The sequence below is a fragment of the Nothoprocta perdicaria genome, unplaced genomic scaffold (assembly GCF_003342845.1).
Source record: "Nothoprocta perdicaria isolate Ctin4 unplaced genomic scaffold, notPer1 scaffold_198, whole genome shotgun sequence".
In the NCBI taxonomy this organism is placed as follows: Eukaryota; Metazoa; Chordata; class Aves; order Tinamiformes; family Tinamidae; genus Nothoprocta; species Nothoprocta perdicaria.
In genome coordinates, this window is record NW_020455182.1 from 931,799 (window position 1) to 945,645 (window position 13,847).

Consider the following 13,847-nt stretch of genomic DNA (forward strand, 5'->3'; position numbering starts at 1 on the left):
TATGTTCAGATGAAGAAAATAAAGAACATTTATGAACTTTTAATTAATTATATAAGAGTAACTGCTAAGAAAATATAGCAATATTTAACACAGGATTCAAAATATTGTTATATATCCTTATAGATTTTAAAAGTATTTTTTCTCCCATGTTTACTTTTACAGATTTCTTTTATTAAGATATATATGTAATTTAAGCTTTTTGGTGGAAAGCAGTTGGCATCTTCTGTACATAATGTTACACTTTTATACATATTTTAGGAATTAAAGGAATGACCTTTTTTGTTCTTTTCCTTGCGCTCCGGTTTTGCTCGCCTGTTCAACACTACTCATGAGACTCACACAACAGCAAATACTCTGAAAGCCTTGCTTCCTGGAGGATTCTGTAAACTGAAGGGCAAAAAACATTCATGGTGTTATTTTTAAGACTGCAACACTCAAATACTATTTTTTTTCTGAATTGTGAATATAATTCTAGAGTCCTGTGACACTTCCCTTGAGATTACTCATAACTTTACCTAAGAAAGTTTAAAATTCTTTAACAAACAGAAATTAGATTTTTATCTGTGATGACTCTATTTGAAATAATAAAGCTCTATTGGAGCAAAAAACATACAAACCCTGAAAAAGATTATAGGAGAAAAAAAAATAAAAAACATACAACACATGCACCTTACACTGACCATTTTAATAACTACACCCATATCTAATCTGCAAACCTAACAGATTGCCTGTGCAACCTGTTACATATATGCTGAATGAGACAGGTCTAAAAGAAAAATATTTTACAAGAACAAAGGGAATGCATTTATAATACTGATAACTTGCTACACTGATAAATATCTATCTTCAAAACAAAGCAAAAAGGAAAAGCATGTGAAGTGAAGCATCATGAAAAAAATGCCTTGTAAACTGAACTAGCCTGTCACCTAACCACTAAACTTGTAAACCTCACCAAGACTGTAAAGTGCAAATACTGAGTCAATCTGAAACACTTTTTCTGTCTACTTCTCTGCTCAGGGAGCATCTTTAGATGGAGAACAAAAGTATCAGGGAAGAAGAATGCTTCCACAGGTTGCTGGATGTCCGTGGCAAAAATGAAGCAATGCTAAGCAAATGAAACCTGCATTTTACAAGTTTCTTTTTTTTTTTTTTTCTCCTAAGCTTTCTGAGGTAAAAGGGCAAGACTCCCTGTTATGAAAAATATGAAAACAAAACAAAACACCTTTATCCTTTTCCCACTAACAAGTTATCTAAATAAACTTTTGGAGGTTTTATCCCTACACAAATTTCTTGGGAAGGCTACAGCTTAAGAGGCTGCAATTATTAAATGCTTTAGCCACACATGATTTTTTCTCTTTCTTCTAGGAGGACCTCAAGCACTCATTCAGGTCTTAATTTAATCCGCAATATGCAGCCATGTGCTGTCCTCATTGTATCTATTAATAGACTGAGTATAGTTTCAATGAATTTCCACAGCATCTCTCTGTGTTTTCATCCTCAACTAATGTACCTGGAGCCAGCTACAAGTATTTTACATCCTTCAACTCAGACAAAATAAATCACTAATACTATCTAAAAAAAAAGAAAAAGAAAAAAAGAAATCCAAGGAAAGCAAAGGCAATTTTCTTATCAAATATTTTGGTAGTTGCAACCAGTTCCAGAATCAGCAAAATAAACAAAGGGGTTATTTAATTTCATAAGCAGCTTTTTAGAGTAATGATTTACAAGCTTAGAGGAGACAGGCTGCTCCGGTACCACCCTTCTCCCAAGTCACTGCAGCTGTTACACAAGTTCTGCAAATCACTCATGTGCCCTATTTGTTTGGTTTCTAGTACTGCTCAGCTATAACCCAACATCGTGCAAGACCTTGCAAAGATGGAAATCTTATTGCCCGGCAGAGTAAACAGCAATATTTTAAAATGAGCTCTGTACCTTTCTGAAAATATCCCATTTTGAAAGGAAGCAATGTACACCTTTCGTTTGTCTACTGGCATAACGTCAACATAACCACCTTGGTTGCGGACAACACCAGCATGTACTGCTGCCCGGCAGATACTGGACATCTAAGAAAGAACGAAGAATGATTTAGTTTACATTCAGCCTTTTATTTATCTATTTATTTTCAAAACTGGCTAGAAGAAAATGAACAGAGATGTTTAATCCAGTTTCTAGAAACTTCATAAAATTAGTCATACAATAAATATATTATTCTTTGCAGCATTTAATTTGGTTTCATAGGAATTAAGATAATGTATACAAATTTCAGCAACTGCCTCTTTACAGATCTTTTCAATCATCTATTTCAAGTTATTTTAAGTACCAAGAGAACATTCAAATTTTTGAGCCTTTCAAATGAAAGGCACTATGAGCCTTTATTCTTCTTCAATGGGAGAGAGGCAGTAAAAGCTAAACTCAAGTCCCATGAAAATCACGAAATACAGTTTATTCTTAGAGCCAAATAGGAGAGCAGCAAAGCTGCACTGCAATCATACTTTTCTAAAAGATATCCTTCACCAAAGTGCTCTCTCTCCCATCCTACAAGGGCACCTTACTGCAGGAGAGACTGCATMTCCATGCGAGAAACATTCCATCTCCATGCAAAAAAAAGACCAAACAGCAGTGAAATGATACATATTTGAAGTAAACATCACAATCCTCTAGCTAGACACAGGCAAGTGTTAAAAGATAATTAAGTTAAAGGTATAAATGTGAGCATCAAACAGAAGACTGGGGTCTAAAATCATTCCTTAGCTGAGACAGCTGATTAATGGCAGACTRAAAGCTTTACCTCCTCAACTCAAGAGTGAGGAAATTGAGTCAGAGAAGGTTAAGAGTCTCCAGTTGCTTGGAAAGAGCTTTTATCATTTCAGAGCTAATTCCACAAATTTTACATGGACCAAATTCTCTGTAGAGTCAACAGGAGTTTCATCTGAATAAAACCTGCCTTTTCCAGCCATTCATTTCTCCTGAAACTATGCAGCATAAATAATACGAACAGAAGAACAGCTCAATGACAAGCTTGGCAATAGTGCTGATTTAAATAGCTGATTCAAACCTGTGACCCTCCACCACTCTTGTGGTATGTTAAAACTTGCTGAAAGAATGAAATTTCATAGATACTACAGAATGTAGGTCCTACTCTGTGTCAGTATACAACCCTGCAAAAGTAGCTCCAGCTGCAGTGAATCTCCACTTAAAACCAAAGTGGAAAAAAAAAAAAAAACAACTCTTCACTGCAATAGGCCTCTCCCTAACCAAACTTAAAACTTCGCCAGTAAAAATATGAATAGATGGTCACACAGACCACTATTTAAACAGGAGCTGCATTTCTTCCAGTTATAATTAGAATAATTTATATCTGTAACTGTAGCTATTTTGTAATCTCAATGCTATATAAAATCAGGAATTCAAAATAGCAATTATTTTCCTCCTCTTATTGCAACCAAAAATGTTGTCAGTTTTACTGTTCATTTTACATAGTCTATATTTTAATGTTACAGTATTTCTAAGAGTAAAGATTTGAAAATGTTTATGCACAGGCTCCTTAGCAAAGGCCCTTTTGAGTTCTTCCCTTTGTACTGCTGGCTGTAGTTTTGAACATGCCAGAAGGGATGAAGCTTATGGTCCTCAAAACTTTTCGTCTTCCCAAGGCTGTAAGACTTCTGCTATATTCTTAACACCAGGAGTCACCTTTATTTTAAGGGTTATTTTTATAGTTTTATGTATTCATACAACGAGAGTACTRAAAGGCCAGAATCTGCATAATTGCAAACACACAAGGAAAAAAAAGACTGTAATACATGATACAGCATAAAGAAACAAAAGAGGTGTATATTAATATATTTGCAAGCAATTAACTACAGTGAAGAACCAAAAGACCACTATTCATTCCTATGACTAGATACTCAATATTCACAGAATCACAGAATGTTTAAGGTTGGAGGGGACCTCTAGAGATCATCTAGTCCAACCCTCCTGCTCAAGCAGGGACACCCAGAGCATGTGGCACAGGGTGGCATCCAGGCAGGTTTGGAAGACCTCCGCAGAAGGAGACTCCACAACCTCCCTGGGAAGCCTGTTCCAGGACTCTGTTACCCTCACAGGAAAGAAGTTCTTCCTCACACACAGATGGRACTRCRTATGTTTCAGCTTRTATCCATTGATSCTTGTCCTGTCACTGGCTACCASTGAGAAGAGCTTGGTCYCTTCCTCCCTACGTTCCCCCTTCCTGTACTTACACATGTTAATCAGATTCCCTCTCAACCTTCTCTTCTCCAGAGAAAACAGGCCCAMMTCACTCAGTCTCTCCTCATACGAGAGATGTTCCAGTCCCTTAATCATCTTAGTTGCCATCCACTGGACCCTCTCTAGAAGCTCCATGTCCCTCTTATACTGGGGAGCCCAGAACTGCACACACTACTCCAGGTGCAGCCTCACCAGAGCTGAGGAGAGGGGCAGGATCCCCTCTCTTGACCTAATGGCAACACTCCTCCTGATGCAGGCTGGGATCCCATTGGCCTTCTTGGCCATGAGGGCACMCTGCTSACTCATGGTTAACTTGGTGTCAACCAGGACTCCCAGGCCCCTCTCCGTGGAGCTGCTTTCCAGCAGGTCGACCCCTATCTGTGCTGATGCCTGGGGTTATTCCTCCCCAGGTGCAGGACCCTACACTTGTCCTTATTGAACCTCATGAGGTTCCTCTCTGCCCAACTCACCACCCTGCCCAGATCCCTCTGGATGGCAGCACAGCCCTCTGGAGTGTCGGCCACTCCACCCAGCTTGGTATCATCCGCAAAGTTCTCGATCCACCTCTCTATGCACTCATCCAGACCACTCTTCCAGAGCTTCCATATGAGGATATTATGGGAGACGGTGTCAAAAGACTTGCCGAAGTCAAGGTAGACAACATCTATGGCTCTCCCCTCGTCCAGCCGCCAGTCATCCCATAGAAGGCTGTTAGGTTCGTCAGACATGACTTCCCCTTCGTAAATCCATGCTGACTACTCCTCATCACCTCCTTCTCCTTAGTATACCTAGAGATGCTCTCTAGGACGAGCTGCTCCATCACCTTTCCAGGGACGGAGGTGAGGCTGACCGGCCTGTAGTTGCCTGGCTCCTCCCTCTTGCCCTTTTTGAAGACTGGAGTGATGTTGGCTCTCTTCCAGTCCTCCGGCACTTCCCCTGCTCTCCAGGACCTCTCGAAGATGATGGAGAGAGGCTGAGCAATAACCTCGGCCAATTCCCTCAGCACTCTTGGGTGCATCTCATCTGGGCCCATAGATTTTTGAGTGGCCAGTTTGTCTAAGCGATCCCTATCCCAATCCTTCTCAACCAGCAGAAGGTCTTCCTCTCGCCCATTTACCTTTCTTTCACCTGAGCCCTGCAGTTCATGGGGAGCAACCTTTGCAGTAAAGACAGAGGCAAAGAAGGCATCTAGTAACTCTGCCTTCTCAGTATCCTCTGTCACCAAGGCCCCTTCCCCATTCAGCAGCGCACTAACATTTTCCYGAGTTTTCCTCTTGCAGCTAACACATTATACATTATATACATTATAACACATTAACACATTTATAAATATGTCCTTCCTTCCTGTTGTCACTGACATCCCTCGACAACTCTAATTCCACATGGGAATTTGGCCTTCCTTGTTGCACATCTGCATTCCTTGGCAATGTGTCTATATTCTTCCCACGTGGCCTGGCCCTTCTTCCACATGCTGCACGGTCTTTTTTTTTCATTAACTTTGCCTAGTAGCTCCTTGCCCATCCATACAGGTCTCCTGACCTGCTTACTTGACTTCTTTCTTGTGGGAATGCCCTGATCCTGAGCTTGGAGGAAGTGGTGCTTGACCCCCCCTTCCTCCTAGGACCCTAGCCTTTGGGACTTCTTCAAGGAGCTCCCTGAAGAGGTCAAAGTTGGCTCTCTTGAAGTCCAGGGTAGCTATCCTACTTCTCGCCCAACTTCCTCCACGCAGGATTGTGAATTCCAACATCTCATGGTCACTGCAGCCAAGACTGTCCCCAACCCTAACATTTCCCACTAGACCATCTCTGTTTGTTAGTATCAGGTCTAGCAGTGCCCCGCCCCTTGTTGGCTCATCAACCACCTGCATCAAGAAATTATCTGCAATGTGCTGCAGGAACCTCCTAGACTGTCTGTTCCTGGCTGTGTGGTTTTCCCAGCAGATATCAGGGYGGTGGAAATCTCCCAGGAGGACCAGGGCYTGCGATCGGGAGGCTTCTTTCAGCTGCCTGTAAAATGTCTCATCCACTTGCTCATCCTGGTCAGGAGGCCTGTAGTAAACTCCCACCACAGTGTCAATATTGCACCAAGTTTGGATAAATATATAAATAAATATCTATAAAAAGGTAGAGTAACAACCCAGGAGAAGGATCATAGCCAGATGACCTGTCTTGTGTTAGAAATTATTTTTGATAACTTTCTAAATTACTTAGACCTCCAAAGTCTAAAGTGCAACATCATAATGCTAAAAACAGGAGCCATATACGGCTGAAACAGGAGAGGTCATAGAGGAATGGGACTGACAAAATAAACTTAGAAATAGTCTTCAGATGAAAATAAAGCGGTATTCTGATGCTGTTTGTGGATAAGCATGGAACACAAATAGTAATTAAAAATTATTTAATAATTTATATGCATATATATGAATAAATGTACGTAGTTTTACCAGTATGAACAGGTATATGAATATAGTTTTCTGGAGAAGGTATTATCTATTTTGAGTTTCATAAACCCCTCTGGTATTGGAGTTCTTTGTTTAAGTGAAATCAGAATGCACTAAAATTTCCTGCTCTTAAGGATTTTAAAATAGTCTGGTCACATTCCCTGGAATTAAAATGTTAAGATGAAGCTTCCATTATTTTAAGCAGAACCAGAATTTCCTACCTTTTTCTATCCTAAATTTGATCATAGAATTGTTAAGTTAGTTTTATATTAGCAGTCTTATAACAGTATCTGAAAGTGTCAGAGATTTGTGTTTGCTTCTTTAATTTTCATGATCACACTCTGAAGGATACATAAAGCATTAGCTTTTAAGTTAACATGAACGTTTCATACAGCATTATATGACCTTGCTTTATTGTTGTGCTGTGAACCCTCTGGAAATTGTTAGTATTTAACAGGTCATAGCATCTGAATACCAAGCTGCTTAATTATTTTTCTTCTTCAGCTACTCAGCAAAATACCAAATATCTATCCAGCATAGCATATCTGCAAAGGTATTTTTGTAATGTGTTTACAAGCCTCTCTTTTCCCCAGTATGACTATAGAACTACTTGAGAGTTTTGCTTCTTTCATAGTGTTTCCATTTTACTGCAGCAGAGATTTATRAATTAGGAAAATACTTCCATATATAGTTCTTGTTAAAACAAAAAAATAGTATGATCAAAATCCTCAGATAGTATGAACTCCATCTAATTCTACAGACAGGAGACATAGGCTGATCTGAATTAGCCCTAAGGAGAGGTTCAATTTTTTAAAGAATTGCTCTGTTAATCCCCATAATTTAGATTCAATATTAGTAAGAGATTGTCTTTGGTAAAATGCCACATATGGTGAATGCAACATGATAAACATAAAATTTAAACTCTCTACAAATTCTTACAAGATAACTGGAATATGATTTTGAACTTGTGCGATATGCACATCTAAGCGGTGCCCATTAAAATAATTTTTTTAACCAGAAAAATCCACAAGTTAAAGAATTTTTATTCTTTTTAAACATTTTTGTGAGTTCTGACAGTGATAACAAATCTGATTCTTGACACTATTTTGACTTTACTTCCATGATGAGGTGACATTGAATTGTTTTAAAAATGCAAATATTGTTAAAATACTCAGTCACAATATAATACTGAATTTTCAGAAACAAGACGCAAAAAATTTTAGAGAAATTGGATTAACCAAGTTAAAAAGTGATGCCAACTCTTCAGCACAGGAAAGCAGGAAATCTTTTTTTTTTTTTTTCCCCCTGTCTCCCAACAGGACAAAACATTGCCATGTGTAAACTATTAGCAGCCAAGCCAGCAGGGACACAAAGCACAGAGATGGCAATGTCTTTGCACCAGAAGAATGACTTGTACTTCTGAACTACTGAAGAACTTGTACTTCTGTCCTCCAAGAAAGATCGCTACTACAGTTCTTACTTACATCATAACAATGTTATTCAGGAAAGGACCTCCAGGACAGAACAGAGCAGTGTTTTTGTTTTGAATAGCTTAAAATCTCTCTCAATACAAAAGAAACAAAGGTAGTTCAACAACAACAACAACAAAAAAGAGAATCTACCAAGTTGGGGAGGATGAAGACTCTTACATGAAGACTACGCATACACATCTGTTCATAGATGCCGGCTATAGGAACCACAGCTTTGATTTATCTGTCACAGACAAMGGGACAATAGCTAATGGACTGAAGAATGGAGGATGAAATAATGGAGTTTTTCAATTGAGTTAGCAATACTTGTGGCAATGAAAAAAAAACAGCATAAAGAAAAGGAAAAATTCTTAAGGGCATTGTTTTCCAGTAATAAAGACAAGAAGCAGTAAAATATTAAATAATTAAAAAATAAATGACTGAATAGACAAAGAGCTAGGAAATAAAATGTTTAAATAAAATCTTCCTAAYATTGTAAAAAAACCCCTTTTTGCATCAGTGATATTTTTAAAATTGTTAATTTTTTTTCTTACTTTTTATGAATATTTGTGCAAACAAATTCTTGTTGATTGGAACATGAATGAATAAGCCCCAAAGACTCATGGAAGTAGGCAGATGCATGTACATATATACATTTACATAAAAATACTTCAAAACAAAAGGGTTTTTAGAGAGACGGAGAGATGACCAAAAAAAAATCACTTTGAACTAAACATGATGAAGGCAATGCAGAAAAAAAAAAAGACTAAAAAACAATGATAGAAGAAATTAGTATTAATCTGTCAAAATAGTAAGTTAATGTCAGATATGAAATTCTGCTATAAATATATAGCTATTTATATAGACAAGAAATATRCATAATGAGACTATGGACATTTATCTTCCAATTTCCAATCAAAATGAAAATTGAAAATATGTATCCATAGAGAGATGATGTTTCCAAATAAGTTTAGATATCTTCAGCTGAGTACTACTAACTTAAATGAGAGCCTCTGAAAATAAAGACTCTTAAAAGACTGTTCGTACATCTCTCTTTGCTTTTTGGTTAAAAAAATTAGTGGATGGAGGAAAGCTAGAGATTTATGTTATATATTATTATATTTCATAGCTTTTCACAGGATTTCATACCCATTATATGCTGTAATGTAAATCATACTACTTACATCAGAATAAATTCGTGATCCTATCACACGAGCATAGTGTGGATTTGCCTGCATACAGTTGTGAGGACAATAGACCCTGGAATATTGAAAATAGAAAGCACACATGTTTATGGAAAAAAAAGATACTATAGTATTACTATATCTATTATCACATTCTATCACTATTACTATCATCACACTCAACATCATCATTACCAAATATAAAGCAAAATGATGGAGCATACAGATGGTCAGTATAAATCAGCTTTTGAATCTTAGAAATAAGTCAAAAAACATTGTTGATATAACTCGAGGTTCATAAAAAGTGTGCCCGAGAACCCATTTCAGTGGTATAGTTATCTTCTTTTCCTTGGCATACCAGGAGGTTGTCTTGTTTAAGGAATGGAGGGCCAGTAGAAAAGCCATTGGGCAGAGAGATGGATCACACTGTCTGTTTATTAAATTATTGTATCACATTCTATCCAAATCTGTACAGTTGAATAATTTCCACCAGGGAAAAACAAAGAAAAACAAACAAAAAAACCCCACATACCTGGATGAGGCCTGTCCCTGTTAAGATACTCATGACCAAGCCAATGCTGATGCATGATGCTGTTGCAAGCCAATTCAGGAATAATTACTCTGAGTAGTTGATATTTGTGGCTAAACTGAAAGTCTTAGGAATGAGATTCCTTGATGATTTTAGGAGATCAAAGAGCTACTGAGAGACATCACCCTTACTCAGATTATTTTTGTTAACCTTCTTTGAGAAAAGCTCTCTATCTAATTCATGCTTGCCTCAACTTGAAAATGCACTGGAACAGCATACACTAGTATATATGACAAGCATCTTTTTGTGGTAATTATGGTATACTACTACAAGGAAATGCAATTAAAGTGCCAGTTGTTTCATTTTAAAAACATGGTCATGTCTTGATGGCTTTGGACCAATCCTGTATGGACTATCCAAGGCAAGCACTTCTCCCTAGGACACTTTCTGGATAGATATTTAGCATGTTATAGCCTCAGGCATACTACATTGTTATCAGATGGACAATCCAAACAGGCTGATGCAGCCGAGGGAGATTTTTGTCCAAAGGAAATATGATGTGAGACTGGCCTTTGAAKAGCTGCTGATTTGTGACATGAGAGGAAAAAAATGAGGTTGTACACTCAATGCCATAGCTGATTACTGCTTGCAACACCTAAGACTACAATTTTAGAATCAGGTTAACATCATGCACAGTATTGAATGGGTCACTGATGCTGTGAAATTCCTTGAACTGATGCATCAGAATTAATAAAGTAAGACTTTTTAAAATTTCTTTCCTCTAATACTATTAAAAACACATGACTTTTCTCTTAATGAAGCTGCTTTAATTTTTAATAATGAAAGAGAAGATCAAGGAGGCAGAAGCATGGGATTTTCTCCATCAACTCCCAAATTCCACTCTTCTGCTTATTTCTACACGTCTTACATCCAGAAAACCAGGAGTCATAGCCAAACACCAAACAAGTCCGCGGACCCAAGTGCTACATGGAGAGATGTTTTCCTAGCAGTTCTGGCTTTGTGCTTGCTTCCTGTATTGGCTGTAGGATTGCTATTAAAGTACTCCTGTGGATATCTCCAGCTTAGCTTGCGGTAAATCATGCTACAGTATTTACCTTAGACTCATCTATGGCTTTAGGAACTGTTACTGATTTCCTTCCTCAAAATATTGAGGCTTCTTCCAATGAGTAAAAATGTAGGTTTCAAATAAACAGCACACATTTAACTGAAAGTTATTAACCAACTTGCAGACCATACTCTTAATCTACTGTGTTGATTTTGTTCTTTTTTTTGAAAAACCAAAACATTAAAATAATCTGGTAACTTTTATGACAAATACCTGCACTAGTTCCATTTTTACAGATGGAGAAACTCAAGGCGAGTGAATTGTACCTCAGGTATGTAGATTTATTAATGCACAACAAAACAGAAAAATGCATCTTCCTTTAGGATAACCAATGATTATTTCATTGTGATACACCAAAGATCTCTATAGACAGCTCATCTTTACCTACCTGGTTTTCTGCTTAGACTAAAGACTTAAATATTAGTAAAATATTTCTGTCCTCACTTTCAAAGTTTTGCACAGCTACTCTTGTCATCTTTGTCAGTGACAGCAATAGTTAATAACTCTGGCAGAAAATATGTCTGCACTTCATATGAATAGAATATTTTAAGAACTTTACCTTGGACAGTGTGAGGCTGGTTTTTGAAATGGGCACAACTGTTCCCCTGTTGTTTCACAGGTGATAGCTTGAACTGAAAAGAGTAAAAAAAAACAATAAATGTGTGCCATTTGTAGGAAAAAAAAGTAATAATAAGACTGTAAGAAATAAATGCTAACCTGTTACTTTAGAGACTGTGAAGGAATTAGCAGACTGGTATTTTCTGAGAAGAAATAACAGAAATAGTAAGTAACATCTCTCAAGGATTTYTTACTAGCCAGGTGAATTTTTATTATTAAATCTAGAAATAAATTCAGGACATTGCCTCCAAACAATGTTTACTCTCCTCTTTGTGAATCTATTGCAAATGATAATTTACTTTATAATCCCAATGAATCTGTGTTTGAAAATGAGGCATGCATGTTGAGCTTTTTAAGTAATTTAGATTGCTAGGAGGATAAATCTGCTAGAAATAAATTATGCATCAATTTCTCTCTCAAAACTGTAGCAAGCAAACTCTGTGCTTGAGAATTGATYAGAAGTATCCATCTACCAGAAAAGCAAGTATTCAGTTCCTCCTTAAGTGTTCATCCCTTCAAAGAACTCCAGGTCTGAAAAAAAAAAATCTCCTAACAAATATTTTCAGAAAAATTTGATTCAATTTTRCTTTTATATCCTCTTCTATGTTAAATTATCACTGTTATCATGGTAAATTCAAAAAGTCTGGTTGTATGATAACTGAAAGCGTCAGTTCCTTGTTAATAGGTCAGTTACAAGTATTCAGTTATTCTATAACAACTGGTGAATACTTCTAGTCCATTTCTATTTTTATCTCAGGGGATATGCCCATGATTCTAATATTTTCATTTATAGTACAAGAGAAAGTGATGATATTTTTTGATGCCCATAAATACTTTTATTAAATAACCATGAAGGATATGATTTCCTATTCATACTTTGGGCAAATTATTGCTGTGTTCCCCGTAACACTGCAACTTGTATTTAGAAACTGTTTGCATTGTTTTATTTAGTTGTATGGTATGGCCCAACAATTTCACATTTGTTCGTTGTTGCATTCCAACTTGTTTTCAGTATCTTAATTCATATCCACCTTGCCCTATTTCCATACTATGAAAAAAACCTGCCATGTGAGAATAGTTTACATATTCTAAAGTTGTTTAGCTAGTTAGGATAATGTTAAGAGGAGTGACAAAACATAGTATTCTAACTCATGCAATGATATCATATCAAGCACTTAAATGTTTAAAATGGTACCTTTCGCTACGATAATGAAACATTTGAAAAAACTATTAACAATCTTGCACATAAGTCTGAAGATCACAAAATTTGCTATAACTTGCTCTGAAATTCACCTGACTTTCTATTTACTTATTTCCTGTGCTCAAGAAAATCTAGAACAAAATAGATTTTCAGTATTAATGAGAGGTGAGATTTCATTAAGTAGCCTTCTTGCTTATGATAGGAATTTCAGCCCCCTCTACAGACACTGGTGAGACCAGGTACCTGCAATGAACCATCTACATTAAGAAGGATCTTTTCAGATTGACTCCAGAGAGCCCTGGAAATTAGCATCTGCATTCTGTAGTGAAAAGGTACCTTAAATAAGTCTGAATAATGAAGTAACACAGTACCACACAGCCTTACAGGACAGTGTACCACACAGGGTACAATAGGGCAGATATTTATTAGAGATAAGAAATTTTCTGGAGATCTTTGTTTACCATAAAGACTACAATTTATACATTTACAAAGGTGATGTCTGATCATAACATATTCTAAGGTTACTATAAAAGGTGGAATCGTAAGTGCTGTAGGAGCTGATCAGTGGACAATTCTCTAGCATTCATTAATACACAGAGAAGTACAGTTTGTAGATACTAGAACTATACTAGATGTAAATACAAATCCTAATATGACTGATGATTAGTATGTATAAGTCATACATACTAATATGACTGATTGTCATACCAATGGATAGCTATGAATATCAGAATAGATATTCGCTCCTTTTACTCAGCGCTTTTCTTATTTTCCTTTCAGCTTGTCAACAAGTATTTGCACCTGTTTTTACATGTAATAGTTATGACTAAACTTCTGAAAACTGTGATACAAACCCCTGAACACTGTAAAACATTTCCAAATGAAGCTTCCACAATGTTTGATATTATTCACGGGCAAACGTGTAAAGTACATGAGCAATGTACGATAAATTAATAAATAAATACAGTAAATTATGTCTTCTAAGGAAATTCTCAAGCACCTATATGAAAAGATGTATTTTATGCTTTGCTCACA

General features: G+C 36.7%; 1 protein-coding gene across 1 annotated transcript in view; it reads right to left on the reverse strand.

Annotated features, from left to right (window-relative positions):
* Nucleotides 1-335: 335 nt before the first annotated feature.
* The window catches only part of CRISPLD1 (cysteine rich secretory protein LCCL domain containing 1), a 36,520-nt gene continuing 23,008 nt past the window's right edge, over nt 336-13,847 (reverse strand). Inside the window, exons 11-15 of the mRNA XM_026037405.1 lie at nt 11,711-11,754; nt 11,553-11,625; nt 9,339-9,414; nt 1,933-2,063; nt 336-387 (exon numbers count right to left, since the gene is read on the reverse strand). Of these exons, the coding sequence (XP_025893190.1) occupies nt 336-387; nt 1,933-2,063; nt 9,339-9,414; nt 11,553-11,625; nt 11,711-11,754 (376 nt within the window). The remainder of the gene's footprint in view (nt 388-1,932; nt 2,064-9,338; nt 9,415-11,552; nt 11,626-11,710; nt 11,755-13,847) is intronic.